At 43.4% G+C, this 22810-nt stretch overlaps 1 protein-coding gene and 1 long non-coding RNA gene across 7 annotated transcripts in view; both read right to left on the bottom strand.

Annotated features, from left to right (window-relative positions):
- Positions 1-5592, bottom strand: part of LOC309373290 — a 252764-nt gene extending 247172 nt beyond the window's left edge. Inside the window, exon 1 of the long non-coding RNA XR_014169948.1 lies at positions 5358-5592. This is a non-coding gene — a long non-coding RNA (uncharacterized lncRNA). The remainder of the gene's footprint in view (positions 1-5357) is intronic.
- A 13280-nt stretch (positions 5593-18872) lies between these two features.
- The window catches only part of PMEPA1 (prostate transmembrane protein, androgen induced 1), a 78710-nt gene continuing 74772 nt past the window's right edge, over positions 18873-22810 (bottom strand). For 5 of the 6 annotated variants that reach the window (XM_081917224.1, XM_081917221.1, XM_081917220.1 and 2 more), the window contains exons 3-4: positions 21689-21742; positions 18873-20848 (exon numbers count right to left, since the gene is read on the bottom strand). In XM_081917224.1, the coding sequence (XP_081773350.1) occupies positions 20297-20848; positions 21689-21742 (606 nt within the window). In that variant the 3' untranslated portion in view covers positions 18873-20296. The remainder of the gene's footprint in view (positions 20849-21688; positions 21743-22810) is intronic. The other variant, XM_081917222.1, reaches the window with a different exon arrangement.

The following is a 22810-nucleotide window of genomic DNA, read 5'->3' as shown; positions in this document are numbered from 1 at the left end:
AGATGCAATAGGTCTAATTCTGTGCATACCTATGACTCCACCACTGCCCTGAGCAGGAGCCCAGGCTGCCTCTGTTACACAATTGGTCTAAAGTGATTCTCTCTGCATCGGAGAGGGTCCCTTTTCTCACATCTCCTGAATGTCACTCTAATTTTGCTCTCCCTCAGTGGCTGACAGAGAACTTACACTCTCTGTTGGCAGAAACACATCGATTCTGTCACTTGGTACAAGGAGCATCATCCTTTTTCTGACGGTGTAAACATCTTTTTGTCCCCCAAAGGGACCAAAACTCTTCTGCAATCCAACTTGACTGACAACGTGACCTGGATCCGAAGGATTTTCTTCTGAGGAAAATCCACAGGGATGCTGTGCGAGGAGCGCTGAGGCAGAGGCTCTGTTTAATTCTTTGCTCACCTCAGCAGAAGTGCAGAGTGTCTGAGGAAAATCCTTGTGCCCCAGGAGAAGCTCTTGTTAATCATGACCAGACTGGAGAAACACTGCCTTTAGAGGAAAAGAGCAACGGATAAGGCTCCTGGGTGCTTTGGTGGAAAAGACAGAGCGGAATAGACATGATGGGTGCTTCCAGGTGACCTGTTTATTGAGCATTCATCCCGATTTGTTTGCAGGTTAGATGTTGTTGGCTAGTTAATGATCACTCATTCTGATTTGTTTGTGGGGAGGTCAAATGAGGTTGCATCAAGCAAGTGTTATATCCCACACTTTCCAGAGCATTTTCCAGTCATGCTCCTTATTGCAAAAAGTCTTATGTTTTAGGGAAGCAGGTTTGCACAAGATCTCCAAATCAATAGTAATTGCACAAGCTGAATTATACAGTAAAGGGACCCCTGACCATCAGGTCCAATCGTGGCCGACTCTAAGGTTGCAGCGCTCATCTCGCTTTACTGGCCAAGGGAGCCAGCGTACAGCTTCCGGGTCATGTGGCCAGCATGAGTAAGCCGCTTCTGGCAAACTAGAGCAGCCCACGGAAACGCCGTTTACCTTCCCGCCAGAGTGGTACCTATTTATCTACTTGCACTTTGACATGCTTTCAGACTGCTAGGTTGGCAGGAGCAGGGACTGAACAACGGGAGCTCACCCCATTGCGAGGATTTGAACTGCCGACCTTCTGATCGGCAAGTCCTAACCCACAGTGCCACATGCGTCCCAACCTGAATTATACTGGATGCCAAAATTAGAGTCTGACCATGGTACAAATCCAAGTAAGTGTTTTGCTTGAGATATGTCTATATATTAAGTCACTTCAGAAGAACCCTGCTAGAATATGCAGCTTCACCTAATCAAGCATCCTTGTCCCTCTAGCCAGGTGTATCTTGTAAACGTTGGAATAGGAAGGGCTGGGGGAGAAATTTGGTTTATTCGGTGTTAAAGGTGAGCCTACATAATTGACCCTTTCCGAGGTGGGGGTTCGGGGGAACACACAAACCAAAACACAGCCATCCTTTGAAATGTGCACTTCTCTGAATTTTGCAATGCAGTTCTTCAGCGAAGAAATGTGTACAAAATTGCACATCATAAAGTGTGCATATATTCATGAAAATAATATACCAAAATGCATCATTATATTAGGGGAAATTGCATGCAATAATGTCTATATTAGGAGAAATTCACAGTAAGATGTTGATGAATTTTCACGAGGACTTTTTTTTTTTTACAAAATCACAAACTTGATGTAGAAATGTGGCAAACTGAATTTTAGATTGCAAAAGTGAGTAATGAAGAGAAACAGAAATTGATTCATCCAACCATACGAGCACGATGTAAAGCCTTCCTATCCTGACCCCTGACGCCCTACAAGTGGCATTCAGAGCTACACTGCCTCTGAACATGCAGGTTCCATTTAGCGAATAGCTCCCTGGAGGCCTTATTATCCATGAAGTTGCCTGATCCCCCTTTAAACCCATCCCTGGGCTCAAGATCACCCAGTGAGCTTGGCTGAGTGAGAAAATGAACCTAGGTCTTCCCAGTTCTAGTCTGACACTGCAACCACCACACCATTCTGGCTCAAATGTGTGGGATATTTAATGCAGTCAAACCAACAATTCATGTTTTGCCAGATAGGTGCTGAGGCTCACGGAGCTTTCCTGTAAACTTGCTAGAGAGAACTCTGTGAGATCACTTCCCTTTGTGCCCTGACAGGAAGATGGCATAGCTATATATGCCTGCCTGGACACACTTCTCTTTTCGCCACCATGCATACAATGTGAGAACACCCCTAGACTAAGTAACCAAATTACTATTTTAAGCCTGCTTCGACAAAACCGCTGTATTTGCAGTATACAAGAAGTATACTGAGTGAGTAAATGTTATTTTTAGCCTTTTCAAGACTGTTTGTGTGTGACTGTTATTTTAATGAGGATAAAATAGAGTACTGTAATACCAGGAAGATCCAGTCTGTCTTAAAGCATTCTAGATTACTAAAACTAAAAGGCTAACACTAGCCTATCTAAGGTTCCCTTTTAAGCTACAAAGGAGTGGCACCCTGCTGATCCTATAAATGTGAGGAAGGAAAGATAATATCTATAAATATATTGTCTCTTGGCATCTAGTCACATCCCAAAAGAATGCAGAGGAAGACCAGACAGCCACAACTACTCACAGCCCTTTCCTCTCTCATCCTATCACAACCTATGTTGTCGCTCATCAGCAAACCTGCAAAGCAGGTGAAGAAAGGTGGGACAACAGGTCAGTGATTAGCAGCACGGCCCTATCATTAGGCAGAGTGGAGCGGCTACCTCAGGGGCAGATAATTGGGAATAGCAACAGCACCCCAGCTGTTCCTCCTGAGCCCCCTCAGCCATTTCGCTCTATGGCCTCACCTGGAATTGATACACCGCCCTATGCCCAGAGGTCTCACAGTCTCAGTAATAATAATAATAATAATAATTTATTATTTGTACCCCGCCTATCTGGCTGGGTTTCCCCAGCCACTCTGGGCGGCTTCCAACAAAGATGAAAGATACACTAAAATGTCACATATTAAAAACTTCCCTGAACAGGGCTGCCTTCAGATGTCTTCTGAATGTCACGTAGATGTTTATCACTTTGACATCTGATGGGAGGGCGTTCCACAGGGCGGGCGCCACTACCGAGAAGGCCTTCTGCCTGGTTCCCTGTAACTTGGCCTCTCGCAGTGAGGGAACGCCAGAAGGCCCTCGGAGCTGGACCTCAGTGTCCGGGCAGAACGATGGGGGAGGAGACGCTCCTTCAGATATACTGGACCGAGGCCGTTTAGGGCTTTAAAGGTCAGCACCAACACTTTGGTGGCTTCTATATGTGGGATGGAGAGGGAGAACACCTTGTCCTTTGCCACAGGTGGCAAAATGTCTTGGACTAGCCAATGGTTGGACGCGGTATAAGGCAGATTCCTACCTTCCTGTGCACTGGTGGACTGAGAGGTATGCATCTCTTTAAACATTCTGTCTGGTTTCAGTTAAATTAAAGGGGGAAGAAAGTGATTCCTGGGGAGGGAGGGGGGAGTTAGATCAACTTTGAGCTGAAAACCTCATGAAGTAGGCCATGCGAGCAGAGGAGTCAGCAAAGAGCTTCTTAAATCCGGATAGCAGAAACTTCTTTCCCCCTTGCCTGAAGCCAGGAAGCCTCCAGGAATCAGAGGTGATTAAATGCAGGCGAAGACAGCTGTGCAGAGAGAAAGTGAATCATAAAGAGATCTGTCAAGAAGCTGTGGGAACGAGGATTAAGCCCAGGCCTGAGGAGAAAGCTACAGAATTGGAAACTCTGCCCAACAACAGCAGCGGAAAAAAAGTTTGGGTTTGTGAGAAGGAGAGAAAGGAAAACACACACTTTGAAAAGACCAAAAGGAAATTCTAAGTAAGAGTCAAGAGACTGAAGTGTAGCTGCTTTCAAGTCAAAGGATGCACCTTCCAGCAAGTGCCAACTGGTGGGGAAGAGAAGAGAAACTCATTAAACTATAAAGAGTCCTGTGGCACCTTAAAGACTTGCACAACTTTATCTTGGCCTGAGCTTTCGTTGGAAAGCACCAACTTCATTATTTCCTGCAACTGTCAAGCCTTTCAGAATTCTCCTCCTCCTCCTTCATTAAATGGTAATTATCCACACCAGGCAGTTGTCAGTCAGACTAAACCTCGCTGTTTATATTTCATATGCGTCTCTCACATTTTTTATTTTTTATTTTAAGGAAAGAAAGCAGTCAACACAAGCAGCAGCAGATGCAATTGTTCTCTTCAATTGGCTCTTCGTCTGCTACCAGTGGAGTCCTGGGTGATGGCCACCTTTTCAGCCAGCCTCTGTAGCAGTGGCTCCATGGAGTTAGGGTGGTCACGTGCCCTCAGGGTCCGCAGACAAATAATCTTTAGGAAAAGTACTTAAATGGAGGAGGACCCCCATAATGGCCCAGTGGCTGAGTATATAGTGGTACTCAGGTTAAGTACTTACTTCGTTCCGGAGGTCTATACTTAACCTGAAACTGTTCTTAACCTGAAGCACCACTTTAGCTAATGGGGCTTCCTGCTGCTGCCGCGTTGCCGGAGCCCAATTTCTGTTCTCATCCTGAAGCAAAGTTCTTAACCTGAAGCACTCTTTCTGGGTTAGCGGAGTCTTTGACCTGAAGCGTATGTAACCTGAGGTACCACTGTACTCATTGGCCACATAATTCTGACTAACTGTTGGCTGATGGGAAATAGAAAGCAGGAGAGAGTAATGGAATGAAGTCTCCTAAGCAGGAGCACTCCATGCTGGAACAGGCATTGTTTGTCATGACTAGAAGGCACTGATGATTTCATCCTTCCTAAATTTGTCTAATCCCCCTTTAAAGCCATCTAAGCTAGCAGACATCACCATCTCTTCTGGCAACTAATGCCATAAGTGCTGTGCTGTGCAAAGCGGTGCTTCCCTTTGCCAACCCAGAATGTGATTCTTCTTCAGCAAGGCTTGTTCTTCCATATGACTCATAATCCTATAACAATGCTTTCCATCAAAGTATCTGGAAAGAGGTGTTGAACTCAATGGGCTATTAATTTCCTGGGCCTCCTCCCGTCTCGAATCTCCCTCCCCCTTTAAAAAACCCAAATGTTACATTGTCCACACATTGTTTATTTTCATGTTTTGAAAAGCTCCGCCTGTAAATTCTTGCATATCAAGCAGCTGTTACACAAGAGCTGCAAACTGGGAACAGTTGTGTTCGTGTCATTCAGCAAATCCTCATTCCGTCGTTCAAATAAAGCATGTCACATCTACTGATTTCCAGTACGGATGAACCAGTTTTCCCATATGTGGTCACAAAGTGGTTCACACAACAATCAACAAAACAATCTAGCAATCAAAATGCATTTAAAAACAACAACAGCACAGGTAAAAACTGTTATGTACTGAAGTTCTCACCCTGGGCCAGCAGGGGGATACTGTAGATAGTTATGCAAATGAAGGATTGAAAGTGACGTTCAGTGATTGGATAGTTTTATAAAGTTGTTACAGTAACGTGGTACTGGAGCTCTATATAAGCAGGCTGACTGAGCCCTTCAGCTCAGTTCTGTTCTGGCCTCTGAATAAACAAGAGCTGTTTGAAGAATCGCTTTGTCGTCTGATATGTTCACCCACAACTTAACAAAAAGATAAGATGAAAACATAGGAATCTGCCTTATACTTTGGTCCATCTTGCCAAGTATTGTCAACATTCACTGGCAGGGTTCTCTCCCAGACCTATCTGGAGATGATGGGGATTGATTTAGGGACCATGTGGTTGCAAACCTCCAGTTCAATAAATAGGAACCACACTGCAGCAAGAATGCAACCTTCTGATCCAGAGCAGACTAAGAAAATCCACCAGAAGTCTGGGTGACATTTGTCTTGAGCTGGTCACAGAAACTCATCAAAGAGAGAGCCAGCCATTCAAACCTCGGGGGGGGGGATGTTCCATAGCTGTGTATTTGGTGCATGCACAACCACCAATAAGGTCCCCACATGGCCAACACTACTGTCAGTATGATATGCCCTCTCTGCTGGTATGGTGTTGTAAACAAAAATTGCCTTTTTCCCTTATGGGGTATCTAAGAGCCCATACAGAGTCCTTACATAGGTTCCCTATTGGTAGGAGAGAATAACAGAGGCCAACCAGAGAGTATTGAGAAGCAAAGCAGCTAGTAAGCTTGTTCTTTATTGATCTGTTGCAACAGGGTGCTCCCCTCATCCGCAGGAGAGAGGAGGAACCCCGAAAAATGCCGTGCAAGGCCTTATAAAGACTTTTGAAATTGCCACACTGTAAATCAACACCACCCCCAGAAACATCATACATACATCACAGAAGGGGTGTAACCCAAGACCTCAGATACATCACACCTACATCACAAAAAAGGCGGTCTAAAACAGAAATTCGAATATTGTTTTTCTCCTGTTGTTGTTTATCTCCTGTCTGGCAGGTTACTTGACTGGATTGCCTGTGGAGCCTGGCCATTCTTTTGTAGTGATAAATACCTAGTTCCTGGGACAGGTCACAGGCTCACACCTTATTCATATCTTAAATGTGTCCTTGAGACAGGATTTGTGAGGAAAGAGACAATGGGGAGGTTTCCCACTTTGACCTTGCAGAGAAAACAGTTGGTCAGTTAAGGAATCAAAATGGTTCCAGGTTGGCCTTCCTGTGCTGATCTATGTACGTGCTTGGTTGGTACACTTATCAACATTACCATATATCTAAAACCATAAAATTCCTATCACAATGGGTAGAGGCGTTACATCAGACACATAGGTTCCAAGTCATTAACACCTTAAATTGGGCCCAGCAATATATAAGTCGCGAGTTCGGATCCTACAGGACTGTTGTAATATGGCTCCACAACTGACAGTCAGCATTCTAGAAGTTGCATTCTGCACTAGCTGCAGAGTCTGGACCCTCATCAAGAGTAGCTCTGCACAGGGTGAGTTGCAGTAGTAAAGATAATCATCTCAATTATCCCCGCAGCTCTGTAAGACAGAATGATTATTCCCATATTTGAGATGCAGGAGTTGACTGAGAGTGAAGGCTAGCGACTTTATAGAGATGATACGAGACTTGAATTGGGGTTTTCACAAATACTCATAGCTACATCACTTTGAGGAACTGCACTCTCTGTGTCATGATAGTGTTCTGAAGTTATATTTCTAGCATTGCAGAACAGCACAGGAAGGGAGCAACTGGAATGTGTGAAGGGAGAAACAGGAAATTTTGAAGGCAGAAAATGCAACAATTGACCAGAATAAAGAAGGAACTCTCCAAACAAAATACTACCTGGCTGGGCAATTGGATCACACAGTTCACTGCCATCAACAAGAACTTTGTTGGGAATAAGGGGCTAACATGGAAGAACTGAAGTACAGTGGTACCTCAGGTTACATATGCTTCAGGTTACAGACGCTTCAGGTTACAGACTCCGCTAACCCAGATATAGTACCTTGGGTTAAGAACTTTGCTTCAGGATGAGAACCGAAATCGCGCGGTGGCAGCAGCGGGAGGCTCCATTAGCTAAAGTGGTGCTTCAGGTTAAGAACAGTTTCAGGTTAAGAACGGACCTCAGGAACGAATTAAGTACTTAACCTGAGGTACCACTGTACGTACAATGCACCTAAAAAAGCAGGATAAACGATCAGCCGGAACGAAGAGGCAATGCAGAAGCAGAAACTATTTTTACAGTCTGAGCCGGAGAAGAATTTCTGGGGGAAAGGGTGCTCAGTTCATAATTCATCCGATCATTGTGAGTTTGTATTTTGAACTGGGTCCTTGTGAATGGCAGCTGCATCTTGACTTATTCCTCATGACAAAATCTAGCCTTTCACCACCTTTCCACAATATCAAAACAAACTTTGCCACAATGCTTCATGTTGTCTCTCCCTTTCTCTCTGTGCATGTATATGTGCAAAATGAAACTATCGGTCCGAATATAAGACACACCCGCAAATGAGCCGCACCTTCAAAATTCAAGGCTTATTTGCGGGTGCGGCCTGCCTCCCAGCTCTACCACCCTAAATGGGGGGGAGGCCGGCACTGGGGGAGGCTTAGGAGTGGCTGGCAGGCTGTGCGCTGTTGCCCCGCGCTCCCGGGCTGCTTCCTGGGGGGGGGGGAGCCCCGCCGCTTTGCTAGTGGCCTCCTCTCCCTTCCTTACAGCAGCAGAGGGGAGCCTTGGGAGACATGGTTGGGACAGATGCCGCTATTCTGCACCCCGAACTGCTCTCATGGTCAGCTGTTTCAGCAGTGATACCGTAAGGTCATGAATATAAGCCACACTTTAACTTTTCGCAACCATAATTTTTTGGGGGGGAGCGTGGCTTATATTCAGGCCAATACGGTACATGTCTATAAAGTGTTCTGAAAACCCACAGGGTTAGGTAAATAAACACCATAGGGATACTTATGACGTGTAAAAAAATAATTATGATGGAAAACCTAAAAAGTATAACTAGGGGACCCTGTAATTCCTACATTCCCTCCTTCCCCAAAAACAACAACAACTTGTTCTCATGGGCTAATTGGATGTGCTCTGAATGTGAAACAGAAAAGCATATACCCAAATATAAGAATTTTAGCACCTCCCATCTTTCCTGATTTAATGCAGCCCAAGGGAAGTTCTTTTGCTTCTTTATTAGTGCTGTAAATCTAAAGGACACAAGACTATAGCAGGACATACCATCCCTACTTCCCTCTATAAACTTTTATAGTTTTATATTATAGAATAAAAAATGGATCTCAGTCACTCAGTCGCTTCGTTTCTCAACCTTTTGCCTTTTTGGCCTGCAAGCCAATCCCAGGCATGTGGGGATTCCTCAGGAGTAGCACCCACTATTGTGTTATCAAAGATCATCTCATCCCCTAAAGGCCCAACTGATCCTTGTGTTCCACAGGAAAGAGCCTCCCGCAGATACTACCCCAATCTGAATTCCTAGTTATCTCCTTAAAAGATATTACAAGGGATAGATATCAGGAAACAGGGAATGACACTACCACCGTTGAGGGGAAATATTTTTTAAAACTATGGTGGTGAGAGAGGATGGAGTCATAGGCTGGTGCCTGGAAAACTTTGTGCTGCAACACTTTGTTGCTCCGCTTGCCTCTCCCAATGCTGAGTGCGTTGGGAGAGTGCATGAACAGTTGCACCTCTTCTGTGTTCTTGTTGCATGTGGCACACTCAGCAAATGCTGGGTGCCCCGTAAATAATGTCAGTGTTAGCCTGACCCACATACTCAGCTGTTAAGTCACTGTGACCCAGAGAAACACTCGGGCTCAAAATACGAGAGTCTTTTAGGCACCCAGATATGGTTTGTGTTCCTCAAAATAGCTCTTGATGGGGTTCAGACTGTGGAATCGGAGTCAAGGGTTGAGAAGTTATTATTTAAGGGATTTGGAGCAGCATAAATTGAGTATATAATAATTGTGTGTGTGTGTGTTTACAGTGGACCCTCTGGATACGAATTTAATTCATTCTGGGGGTCCATGCGCACCCTGAAAAATCGGTATCCAGAGGTGCCGCTTCTGCACATGCAGTGGGGTGAAACCCAGAAAAATACTTCTGGGTTTGCTGCTTTCGCAACCTGAAGTCTACGTTACTTGAGAGTAACGTAACCCGAGGGTCTACTGTGTGCGTGTGTAATCAGCGGTTGATTACTATTTTAAACAACCAGAGGCAGGGGTTTTGTGCCTGGCTGTTTGAAAGCTTAGGTCTCTCAGTGGTTGCTCAAAAATGGGTAGAGGCAGCACTGAGGTGTCCATGGTGCCATGTTGGGGACCCCAGAACCAGAATTTGAATTATTTATCAGATACAGTTTAATAACAATCCTCTCTTTGATTTGTAGAACCTCTGGTTTTCCGTTTCATCGTGCTTTTACTAAATTGATTTACAGTGGTACCTCGGGTTACAGACGCTTCAGGTTACAGACTCTGCTAACCCAGATATAGTACCTTGGGTTAAGAACTTTGCTTCAGGATGAGAACAGAAATCGTGCAGCGGCAGCGGGAGGCCCCATTAGCTAAAGTGGTACCTCAGGTTAAGAACAGTTTCAGGTTAAGAATGGACCTCCAGGACGAATTAAGTTCTTAACCTGAGGTACCACTGTATATTTCTTGCATTTCTTGCTTATTGTAACCTGCTTTGAGGGCCCCCTAAGTGGTAGGGAAACGGCGTATAAAATAATGCTGCGATGGTGCTGGTAACCAAAAACCGAGAAGCAGAAGAAAACCAACCATAATGTTCGTTTGCGTTTATTTCTTTCATCTGTACACCCTCTTGAAATCATGTAGGATATTCTTTTAATTGCTTTCATATTGGAAACTGTTTGGAAGTGTTTCGCTTTAACTGCTGGCATTTGTATTGCTAAGTTGCTTCAGGCGATGGGGTCCATCAATCTCAACACTGTCTACACGGGCTGGCAGTGGCTCTCCTGTTTTCCAGACAAGGAGTCTCTTCCAGACTGCCACTACTTTGGGGTGGAATTCAATCACATACGGGCACATACGGGTTAGAGTTAGGGTTGCTTTGGTGGTCTTGTGCAACAAACCCGCTGCCCCAAAAGTTCATACTTTTTCATGGGGAAATGCATTGGGAAATTGTGGGTTAAGAACACTTGCTTTGACACAACGTACCGGTACTTCCTGTGGATTGTAGTTTTAGTCCAAAGGAGGGGGCCAGATTGAGCCCCACGTTCACACCAAGATGGAAGGAGGAATCTGAGGCCTATGGCATAATGCAGACAAATGGGAGATTGGGAGAGGCTCTGGAAAATAGATTTAAAACTTATAGCATGTTGTACGCTGAAAGAAAATGATATGAAAACGATGTATTGGTGGTACTTGACTCCTACTAAACTATCTAAAATGTATAGTTCAAATATTTGTTGGAAGTGTAAAGAAAAGGAAGGTACTTTTTCACATGTGGTGGACATGTAAAATAACAAAATCATTTTGGGAAATGGTATATAATAAACTTTTGAAAAATGTTTAAAATAACTTTTGTTTAAAAAAAAACCCAGAAGCTTTTTAAATTGGGAATTACAGGTAAAGAAAATGAAGGTACTTTTTTCATATGTGGTGGACTTGTAAAATAACAAAATCATTTTGGGAAATGGTATATAATAAACTTTTGAAAATGTTTAAAATAACTTTTGCTAAAAAAAACCCCAGAAGCTTTTAAAATTGGGAATTACAGGTACTGAGATCCCAAAAGACCAGAAAAGACTTTTCATGTATGCGACAACAGCTGCATGGATGCTACTAGGCCCAAAAGGGAAAGGAGCAATAACTCCGACGAGGGAAGAATGGCAATCCAAACTGCTGGACTATGCCGAAATGGCAAAACAAACGTGGAGACTCAGGAACAAAGAATACAAGGACTTTGAATAGGAAAAAAATATATAATTTACTTAGGAGACCATTGTAAGCAAATCAAAACTTTAGCTGGACTATAAGAATCACTTGTAAAGTAACGGAGATTATGGATAATTTGGAAAAATGAAAATAGTGGAGAACGTATTGATACGTAGTCTTAATTATGGTAATAAGAACCCATGTAGGGGATAGGGGGGAAGTCACAAGATTCAGAGAATCTCACAAAATGATTACACAAATTGTTTGATTGTAAATTTCTACTGATAAAACTAAATTATTATTATTATTATTTAAATGCAGCCTCAGCTTGGAAAAAGTTTTGCAGTCTGAACTGATGTAGCTAAAAAGCTAATAGCCAAAACAGAGTCACTTGGGGAATGTGGAGCTCTTGAGGAATGCACTGTGCTCTGCTTATATACTTGTAAACAAATCAGAGACACTATGGATTGGATCTACATTTAGAGGAGACCTACAGCAAGCCACAGATCTACTCTCAGAAAGGATGTACTCCCACAAGTCTCCAATGCCCTCTCACCCAATGCAAGTACAGTAATTTTTCATGCTGCTTTTCGGGACCAAAATACTTCCTAACGGCTGTATCCAAGCAAGTTCAACTGAGAGTAGATCCACTTAAATTAATGTACCCAAGCAAGTCATGCGCATTAATTTTAAATGGTTCTACTCCTGAGTAGAACTAACATTGGTGACAACCATCAGTGGCTCAAAAACAGCAATAAAATTAAACATTACCAATCCAGTCATTAAAACCACGAGCACATTATACATGTTTGAAAGCAGTACAAAAACAGCCTATATCGTAATTACATTCAAGCTATGCATCATCTGCTACAATTACGCTAACAGTGAAAGAAGTTTAAGGCCATACCAGAAAGATTGCAGAAAGAAACCTAAGAGAAAGGCAACCAAATTAAGCTTAATAAGAAGGGAGCCACCACTAAAATGGCCCTGTCTCATGTTACCGCCAGCCCAGTCATACCTACTGCAGATGCACAAGGCAGGTCTGTGAGGCCAGTCTTAGGTATTTCAGCACTGACTCTAGAACTACTCACTGTGAACAGTATGCATACAGAGTGGGAGGCATGTCCAGGTGGTCTGAGAAAATCCAAAAAGACATTTCAAGAAAACCCTGCAAACAGTTGAGTTTTTCAATCATAACTTTAATGTGATCAATGCAATTCGACCACAGCTTCAGAGAGGAAAAGAAAGTCTCAGGTGACCTGTGCTTAGGACTTCAGTCAATCTGAAACCGTTATTTGAGGCAGGGTTGTGACATGTATACATTTGGTGCAATAACGCAAATCAGGAATATTTCTTTTGTTCAAAAGAAAATAAATACTTCATCTGCATGTGTGTGCAAAAGCACACACACACACACACACACACACACACACACACACACACACACAAATATTCCAGGAATGAGATTCATTTACTTGAAGAAGAAAAACCCACACACTTTGTCATAAATTTTTGAGAAGGCTTCGCTTTTTTAAAAAATGAATGCCAAGACCCAAATAGAGGGTTTTCCCCTTCCTTTTTCAAAATCTGAGTGCTGCGTTTCCAAGACATAATATATTCGTGTTAAACAAAGCAAGAAGGTGAAAACAAGCAATCCAAAGTATTGTAAAATTTATTGTTTTAAGTATTGCAGCTTTTAAAGAATAGAATGACATATCATTGCCACCATCGGTTACTGTTACACAAGAAGCATTTTACAACGGAGTTGTGGAAATTGGCATCAGAGTACATATTCATACTAAAACAGCAAAATATAGATAAGTACTGCATTGCATGTGCTGTCTATAGTTTACATAAGTTTTTTTTTATCTGAAGAAAAAAAAATTCAGGATACAGGACTGCCTATAACAAACTCCAAAGCCAAAAGCAATCCAACTGGAAATTGAAGAAAATATTAAAATACAATGAAATGTGACTATAAGGCAGGCAAATTAGGACTTTTAATGTAGTCCTTCATGAGCTTCTATATTACAGCAAAAAATTGAAAAAAGCAGTTTATGGAAATTTTTGTTTTTTCCTCTCCAACCCCTTTTGTTTTGTGTAGTACACGGGAGAAGTTTAGGTCTATATATATATCTGAGTGCCACACAGATCATACAAGAGAATACAAATTAAGTCTGTTCTTGGCTAGTATGTTTATGCTACAATTCTGGCTTCTTTAATTCAAGAGAGAAAAAAGGGTGGTTTTTTCCCCCCTTTCCGTTAAACATAGCATTTAGTGCAATTTTGAAGAGAGATTCAGATGTACTAAAAAGAAAGAACAATGTTCTCAGAACAATATTGATTTTTTTTTATTATTCTTACCTATGACCATCCTTAGTCTTAAGTGAATTGTGGATCAGATTTCTAAACCCAACACTTACAAGAATTGAAAGCAAGAATCATGAAAAAGAAACTGGATTACCTAAGAACCACTTGTAACCTGCCATTATTATTTTCAAATACGAATTCATACCTCAGTACATAATATTTTGGTGGAACTGGTTTTTAAGAATTCTCTTTGTTCTACTGTAAAAGTACAGCACAAAAAAACCCCTCCAGATCTACTGGCTCTTCACACTTCTAGCAGTTAGAAAGGAGTTTGTCAACTATAAGTGTTGCCTTGTTTTCTTCCCATAATTTTTGGGTTTTTTTAAGGTCTTTTCTGGGGCTTGTATCTTCACTCATTTAGTCAGGTGCAAAAACGTAGCTTTCATCAATGAAGGTCTGTCCTTCCATCTATTTTTTTATCAATGAAGGTCCGTCACTCTGTTTTTATGAAGGCCCACAGGTCTCCCTTTGAGTTATGGGGGCAAGAATAGAATTATGATTAATACTGACTACATACAATCCGCTGTGCACAAGTGTGTCATCAATGCTAGCAAGATTCCTAGCAGAATTTCTGTAAAGCTGGCAAATGGTAAAGCCAGGTTTGCCATCCAGAAACCATCTAAGAACTTGGCTCGTTTAAACAGCCATTGTGACAGCGTACACATGTTGCAGATCTGATTGCAAAACTATTACTGGGGGGTAATTATTATAAGGGGGACGGCATATTTCTCACTGCAAACACTTAAGCAAGTGTGAACAAGCTACCTGAGAAACCCCAACGGCAGAATGACTCCTTGAACAGTCCAGGTTAGCATCGGAGTTCCTATTGGCACAATTCACTTAAGGTTGTCTGGCAGAAGCTCAACAAGCACACCTTTCTCCTGGGATGGAAGTGCTATCAGGGGAAAAACGTTTGCTTGCGGGTCTTTCTGCCTTCCACCCAGGCTGAAAAGGCACAGGAGCCCTGGTAAGTAAAAGGTGGCAACATTAGATCAAAGTTGATGAGTTGTCAACATCATTGATGTCCGCTATGTATCTGAATGCCTGGAGGCTTGGGATAAGGGAGTTCTCCCAGTGGCTCCTGCTTAGACCAATACTATCTTTGATAACTACAACTGGCCATTCAACAAGTTGATTAGCAAAGCTTAAGAAGGATGATGGCATTAAACACACACACACACAGACGGCTATTTTGGTCAGGCAGAGACTCTGGTGGAAAGAGGGATGGGAGTGGACAACAGAAGTGTTATGTTGTGAGTTAAGAAAGGCAGGGAAGAGGGTGGAGCATTGTGGGAAAGCCTCCCCGTTTGTGGATGCAAGCCAGCCTTTTGTTAAAAGCAGAGGAGCAATGCCAGGAACAAAGTTGGCAGCCCAGTGCCAGCTCTAGCGTTTTTGTTGGTTTGTTTTGGTGGGGCGGAACAGAGGAATGGGGGCAGTGGGCCTCCCCCAACAGGGGTCTCCTCCTCACCAATGTCACTGCTGACCCTGTTTGTCTTCTTCCTTTGGGACCGGACCACCCGGCCGCTCGGAGGGAGAGGGGCAAGGCTAGTGGAGCAGCTGCAACGCGTCCCTACTGCTCCTACATGGAAATGGTCAGGTGTAGGACAGTTACACGGCAAGGAGTAACAGCAGCAAGAGCCAAGCAGCTGAAGGTGGGGGTCAACAGTGGGCCTCCTGACCCCCTACCCACCATCACACCCCCTCCGATAGCAGACTCCTCCCAATTTATACAAGGCACTCGGAGGACATTTAACAACCACCAACCCCGGTGATGATTTCGCAACGACAGCAAAGAGTTTTCAGATATGTGATGCACATTCACCCAAAAGCTATTGAGGTAAGTGTTTTTTTGTTTTTGTTTTGTTATCTCTCTCTCTTTTTCTTTCTTTCTGTAGCAAACACACTAGTTAAGACCATAGAACGGAGAAGAAAAAATAATGACAACCAACAAACAATTAAAAAGACAGAGAACGTTACTAGTCACTCGTTTTGGCTCAAGAGGGCGGCAGATATATATATATATATTTCGGTTTCGTCTTTTGGTTGGTATTCTCGGTTTGCAATATCCACCACAGTTTTAATACCTACTGGAGTAGGATATGTGCATACAATGTATTTCAAGTTACCTCACAAACAGTCCCAAGAAAAGAGGCGGCAGAAGACGACAGGAAGGGAGCACCTTAAGCAGCTAGGCACATCAGACTGGGTCTAGAGGGGGCGTCACGGGTACAAGTTCAAAGAAGTGGTACCCCCACTCTTTCAGAAAAAAACAAGTAACTAGGGAAACCAGGGATCTAAAAAAGGGAAAAGTGACCAAACCCTGGAAGTTTCCTATCACTAGCAATGATTGGATTCCTCCCCCCCCTTTTCTAATTTATTTCTTCAGAAAGGGAGGTTTACTGTTTCTTTTTAATAAGGCACTAAATAGACATGTTACATAAAGGAAAGATACTTTTTTTCTTTTTTAAAAAAGAACTTCTATAAATTCATATACTTTGTACCTTTCGTAGGAAGCGATATTTATTCCTTTTAGTTCACTTTAAAAAAAAAGGTAAATCGCAGGTGTCGTAAAGCTATCGTCAAGGAGCTATGGGTGGGAAAGGCAGGTTACGATGCTGTAAATAATAATAATAATAATAATAATAATAATAATAATAATAATAAAGGTCCAGGAACCTATCGCTAGGCAAAAACAAAAAAAAAGCACAAAAATTCCTTAAAAATGGTGAAAACTTCAAGTTCATCTCTTAGTTGTCTCTATTGTCCTTTTTAAAATATATATAAATAGTGTTGCAAATGGTCAGAACTTTAAAAACTGTTCTCTGGTTGGCTGCAGGATTGCTGTTTCCTCCCCCCCTTCTTTTTTCTTCTTCTTCAAGTAATAGAAAAGTCGCATAAAAACAAGGGTTATTGCCTTTATATCTTTCATTTATGTTACCTTACTAGTTAGCATCTGGCAGAAAGCAAAATTACACCTCCTTGTAAAAAATAAAATAAAAAAAATGGTCACTTGGTACAGTTCCCTCTTCTAACCATTCCCTATTGCTCCAACATGGAGCTCTTGCATCCCCCCAGCTTGGTGGAACTGTGTAGGTGTGAAGGTTGCCAACTTTTCAACTGGCCATTGCAGCTGTGCCTTTATCAGCAGCTAAGAACACGAGACCAAAAGAGCAGAACCTGTTCCACCTCGTCCAGCTTCCCAAAGTGACCAAATTAGATGCCTCCAAGAATCCCACAAGCAGGGGATTCCTATCAACTGGTATTTAGTAGCGTACTGCGTGTCGTGCCTAATAGCCACTGCTAAACCTGTCCTCCATGGTCTGTGCAGGCATGACATGCACACACCAGCAGGCGATCATGTTTGTGTTCCCGTAGAGTTTGGGGGCGGGGAGGAAAGCTCCACTTGCTAATTTCTCACCATCGTGCTACTGTTAAAGACAGAAGAACAGGCCAGGCTGGTTTGTTTCCGTAGAGTTGGCAACCTTTGCAGCAACAGATTAAAATCTACGCACAAGATAGGAAAAAAGCGTTCCGTTCCCTTAGACATGCATCTATTCCTTCCTCTTTCTCTCCATAATTTACGTCTCTCACTCTCACTCTCTCGCACAGTCAACGTACAAATTCACCATGAAGGTTAAAGCAACTGATCAGGTCTTTTTTTTATATACAATATAAAAAAATGTAAACAATAGCGTTGTAAGACAAAATGCTTTATGAAACAAGAGAACGAGACAACACTCGAAAAGAAAAGATAACGATGACATGAGCTGTTTCGAAGGAGGATTAGCGAGCAGAACCTCGGCACAAAAGGATGTTGTAATGGTTAGGTTTTGAGCGAAGGCCAACTTTCGGAAGAGGTAAAGGTTTTGCTTCTCAAGCATTAAGCACAACTCTTTAGCCTTTAATACATCACAGGAGTCAACATGCTTCCATCTACATTTGCCCACGACCCACTCCCAGCCCTGCCCCAAATCAGAACCAATTTATCTAGAATAAATAAAACACAGTTAATGACCAGAGGAAGCTGAGCAAGGCCTGCCAAAATGGTTGCCCTCATCTTTCAGTCTGCAGGATGGATTGAATCCCAAGACCAGGGGTCAGCAAACTTTTCCAGCAGAGGGCCAGTCCACTGTCCCTCAGACCTTGTGGGGGGGCTCGACTATATATATATATATATTTTTTTTTTGGGGGGGGGGTGAACGAATTCCACAAATAACTCAGAGATGCCTTTTAAATAAAAGCACACATTCTACTCATGTAAAAACACGCTGATTCCGGGAACCGTCCGCAGACTGGATTTAGAAGGTGAATGGGCCGGATCCGGCCCCCGGGCCTTTGTTTGCCTACCCATGGTTGAGGAAACCAGCTGAGAGGTTTTATATGCTTGGCTCACCACATAGCTGGGGAGTGGCATTTGGCTTGGGGCGAGTGGGTAGTTCTGCAGGCCCCAAAAACTGGGAGCAAAGGAAGACAAGACTCTTGCAATGTTAATACTTGTGTAAACACAAGAGATGTCAATGGACCCATATTCTTGCCCCGACAGAGCAAACTGCACCTGTTTGGCCCTCCTCTTCATTTACACAAGTATTAAGTGCACAGGGACCTTATCCTTCCCCATCTGGTCAACCTTCTTTTAAGAGTTTAAGTTCAAAAACTTTATGGAAAATGGAGCTGTCCCAAACCAGGTTTCTACAGAAACATCCATAACGCAGGTTTGTGTGATCTCCCTGCTTTTATTGCCTTAACTGACAAAAGAGAGCCAGATTGGTTTGGGGGGTGGGGGAAATAACCCCAACAATTAGAAATCATCACCTGATCATTAAAAAGAAGGCATTTTAACGGCCACATGCTTTTATAGTCATCCTGAAGTTAGTGAGACGGTAGCAGCAGAAGGGGCCGTTTAAATTGCTCTCTCAAGGTTTTGGCTTTGCAAAACTCTGTTTAAAGAACATGATGTCTGTGCTCTTCCCATTTAAATTTCAGCCATAGTTCTGCATTTTGCCGGCAGGGTCTGTACAATATGCATAGCTATCTCCATATCAATGAGAGGCAGACAAATCTTGTACCAGGGCAACAATCATGCAGGGCTAACGCTTTGTCAGGGCAAGCTCCAAACTTTGCTTTTTAAAATATATATTTTTTGCCATGCTTCCAATAACCATAAATGGCCAAACAAATGCACAGTCAATATTTTATTTGTTGATTTTTTTTCTTTAAAAAGGTCTTTATTTCCAAGGGAATGTACAAGAGTGGAATCTTGCGCTGACTTAACATCCCTGGGAACAGACACCTGAGTGCAAAAAGAAGGGAAACTGTGTCCAATTTTAAAAAGGTGTATGCACAAATATATAAATGACCTCTTTCATCTTTAAGTCGAAATCATACCATACCAGAAAAGAAAAGAGGGTAGTTTATACACATGCATTAAACACCCTTCAGAACAGATACAGTTCCATGTACATTCTGCAGTCAGGTATCTTGAGGACACCTGTAGTCAGGTGTCATAGATGTGATGATCAGGTTTGAGACATGGTCGAGTGACTATGGAGAGCAAAAATAGGAAAGTAGGAAAATGTACAAGATGCAGTCTTCACATGATGTTCCTTACTGGTCTGTGGCTTTAGTTTTACAGGCATTCCCTCCCTCAATTTCTCTTTTTTAGTCCTTACTTCTGCTGCAACCCTATACACATTTACCTGGGAGTAAGTCCCATTCAACTCAGTGGAGCTTACTTCTGAGTAGAAGCATACAGAATTGCCCTTGTTATAAACATGTTTCCCTTAACAGTTTTGTGGTAGATGTGATAAGAGGCTTTAGACCAACACAAGCACTGACACATTTATATTAAAAAATAGTGCAAAATTTCAACATTTATATAAATAACTCTAAACCCCTGCTTTTTTTGTTTGTTTTTTTGTTTCGCTTTTTTTTACAATGTAATACATGCTCTTTTGAGTTGCCTCACAAAAATTGCCATTTTTTTTAAAATTCTAGTTCAGAAAAAAACACAACAAAAACTTTTCTTCTTCTTTCCCCCCTCATCAATAGTCTCTTCTAATATAAAAATACCTGCTTCCCCAACACACATACAGTATCTCTTATTTTTTTTAATATATATTTATATTTATATATATATATATATATTGCAGATCTTTAAACAAATGTTTTTGTGCAAATATTTTTGTCTTTTAAAGTTAAGTGAAATAAACAACAACAACAAAAATATTGTAGCGCCGACACACGCAGCTCAACTAGAAACAAAAAGGGGGGCCGGGGGAGGCGCAAAAGGTGGCAGGTGGGGTGCGGGGGGGCAGAGAAAAAGGATTGGGTATTTTTCTCTTAAAAAAAACAAAACAGAACACATAATCCCCCCCCCAAAAAAAACAACCTTTCTAGACAGAACTCAACAAAGAAATGTTTTGCAAGCTTGGTTGGCTTGTGCATTGAGACCAAACATAAACATGTAAATATTTATACGGAGACGGGCGTTGCGTTTCATACACAGCGCCTCCGCCTCTCGATATCTTCCCCCCCGACCCCCCACCCCACCCCGGTTAACAAGTGCAGAGTGTTTAATATCATTCTCTTTCTCTCGCTCTTTTTTTAAAAGGGATGCCCTTTCTGCTTCTCTTTCTCTTTGTTCCACACGGTTGTGCTCTCAAGGCTGCCGAACTGCGACGAAGGGTGGAGCCTGCCCCCCTCCAGTATGGCGGGCACCCCGCCGCTGTTCTGTTGGTGCTGGTAAAAGGTCGAGCCGGGGAAGTGACCGATCACCTCGCTGTACGTGGGGGGCGGCCCTTCCATTCGGCCGCTGCTCCCGTAGCAGGTGGCGCTGATGCCAGAGTTGCTGCTGGGGGGCCGGGGCCCCCCGTAAACCGAGCTGTCTATCAGGTCGCTGTCAAAGATGGTTCGGTTGGGAGGCGCCCGGACAGACTCCCTGTTGAGTTCCATTTGCTGCTCCGGGTCTCGGAGCTGCAGTGTGCACGGCCCCTGGTAAGGCGGGGGCTCCTCCCCGTCCGACAGAGAGATGGTGGGCGGCAGGTCGATCTCGTGCTGCATGTAAGGGTACGTCGGCTGGAATCTGTTGAAGCGGTCCCTTTGCAAGAAGGACGGGACGGCAAGCCGGTCCGTAGGCCTCGGCGTGTAGACTTGCTGCTGGAGACAAGAAGGGAGACGGGCGTAAGCGGCGCGTTCCGTGTGCGAGCCCACGAAATCTGGCCTCTGCTAAGTTTCGACTGTGTGTCGGGGCACAGGCTGGGTGAAGAGGAGTAGTGGGAAGCCCCACGGGAAGCCCCAGAGGGGGAAAGCTCAGAGCCAGGTGGTTGGTGGTAGGACAATGAGGAGAGATCAGAGGGAGAAGATTGGGAGGAGGGGTTGGGTACTGAAGGGGCAACAGGGTTTAGTGAGCAGGGAGAGCCGGTGACAGGCAGCAGTTCAGACTCAGAGGCTGAAGCAGAGGAGACAGATAAAGAGGCTGCTGCAGAACCCAAGGAATCCCTCTCCTACTGGTCTCAAAGAACATCATGGGGAACAAGAAGGGCAGAACAGAGACCAGAGGTGCACAGACCCAGTTTGAGGCTGCTTGGGAAACATCTGGGAAATGTGGAGCCTTAGACAGGGTAGAAGGGGGGGACCTTCAGTTTTGGCAACTGCAAGAAAGTGGTGTTGGGAATTGTGAAGGGTTGCTGAGCTAGCTATACAGTGGTACCTCGGGTTACATACACTTCAGGTTACAGACTCTGCTAACCCAGATATAGTACCTCGGGTTAAGAACTTTGCTTCAGGATGAGAACAGAAATCGTGGGCTGGCGGCGCGGCGGCAGCAGGAGGCCCCATTAGCTAAAGTGGTGCTTCAGGTTAAAAACGGACCTCCGGAACGGATTAAGTTCTTAACCCGAGGTACCACTGTACGCAATTTCCTTGCATAAAGAGTAAACTTCACTGGCAACTGTGCTGACTTGCCTCTGACTCCAGCCCTGACACCATGCTACTTACCTCTGTTACTCCATTTCCCGACACTGTGCTTTCTGAAGGCCACAAGCTTCCTTCCTAAAATGGGAAAGAATAGGAAAAGGTTGGATAATTCCTACTGAGCAATGCTGCTCCCCCACCCTGCTCAAACTTATTAATGACTGCTAGTAACAACGGCAACTTCCAAAGAGCCTAACAGTTTCGAAGAGCTGCACATGTATGATCTGAAGGAGTGTCTCCACCCCCATCGTTCAGCTCTGCAGACAAGGCATGCTGCAACCAGAAGAGGAGGCCAGAAGTGATTTACAGGGAAATGAGATGTTGCTCCAGATGCTTCCCCCTTCCTTCTGTTTTCATAGGAAATCTTGTCTCAAAAATGTCACACATAAGATACGAGGCTACTCTGGAGTGAAAGATAACCAATGCTGGTTTCATATGGAATATTATTTGACTTGCACCGTTTGGGTGATGTAACTAATAAACCGGCCATATTTCAGGAGGCTGCTGTGTGTAGTTAGGGAACTTGTCAAGTACCCCTGGATCTTACGATCTACTTTTAATTCAGAAAGCACAAAAACCACACGAAAGGAAAATTAGAGGCACACGTATAAATGCATCTCCAGATGGTAGCAACAGAGATAAATTCAAAAGGGCATTGTTAAGCTTCCAGGGAAATGTTATTCTGTTGTGTTCTTTCTCTCTCGCTCGCTTCCTTGATAAGGTTTCATTTAAAGAACAGACAACCATGGCAGAATTATAGATCCACATTTTTAAAAAAACCTTGTGGTGAGATTTCCCAGTTAAAAAAAAAAAAAGACGGTGCAAACCTCAACCCACCTAGATTGCAACTTCCCTTGCCAGGGGCAGCGGTTGCATAAGGAAATTTGGAATTAAGAAAAGGCTTTACAAAGCACTTAATATGCACTTCCAGCAGGGCTTCCAAAGACAGGGTAGTGCTGTTATCTCCACAGTGAGTTCCATGGCAGAGATAAGAGATGAAATGGGGACTTCCTGGTTCCTCACTTGGTCTCTAAAGTTGCAGGTCTATTGCACCCTTAAAGGTAAAGGGACCCCTGACCATTAGGTTCAGTCACGGCTGACTCTGGGGTTGCGGCGCTCATCTCGCTTTACTGGCCAAGGGAGCCG

Source organism: Podarcis melisellensis (genome assembly GCF_964234715.1).
Source record: "Podarcis melisellensis genome assembly, chromosome: 6".
Lineage (NCBI taxonomy): Eukaryota > Metazoa > Chordata > Lepidosauria > Squamata > Lacertidae > Podarcis > Podarcis melisellensis.
Note: the sequence above shows the minus strand (reverse complement) of the source record. Positions and strands in the feature narration are given on the sequence as shown.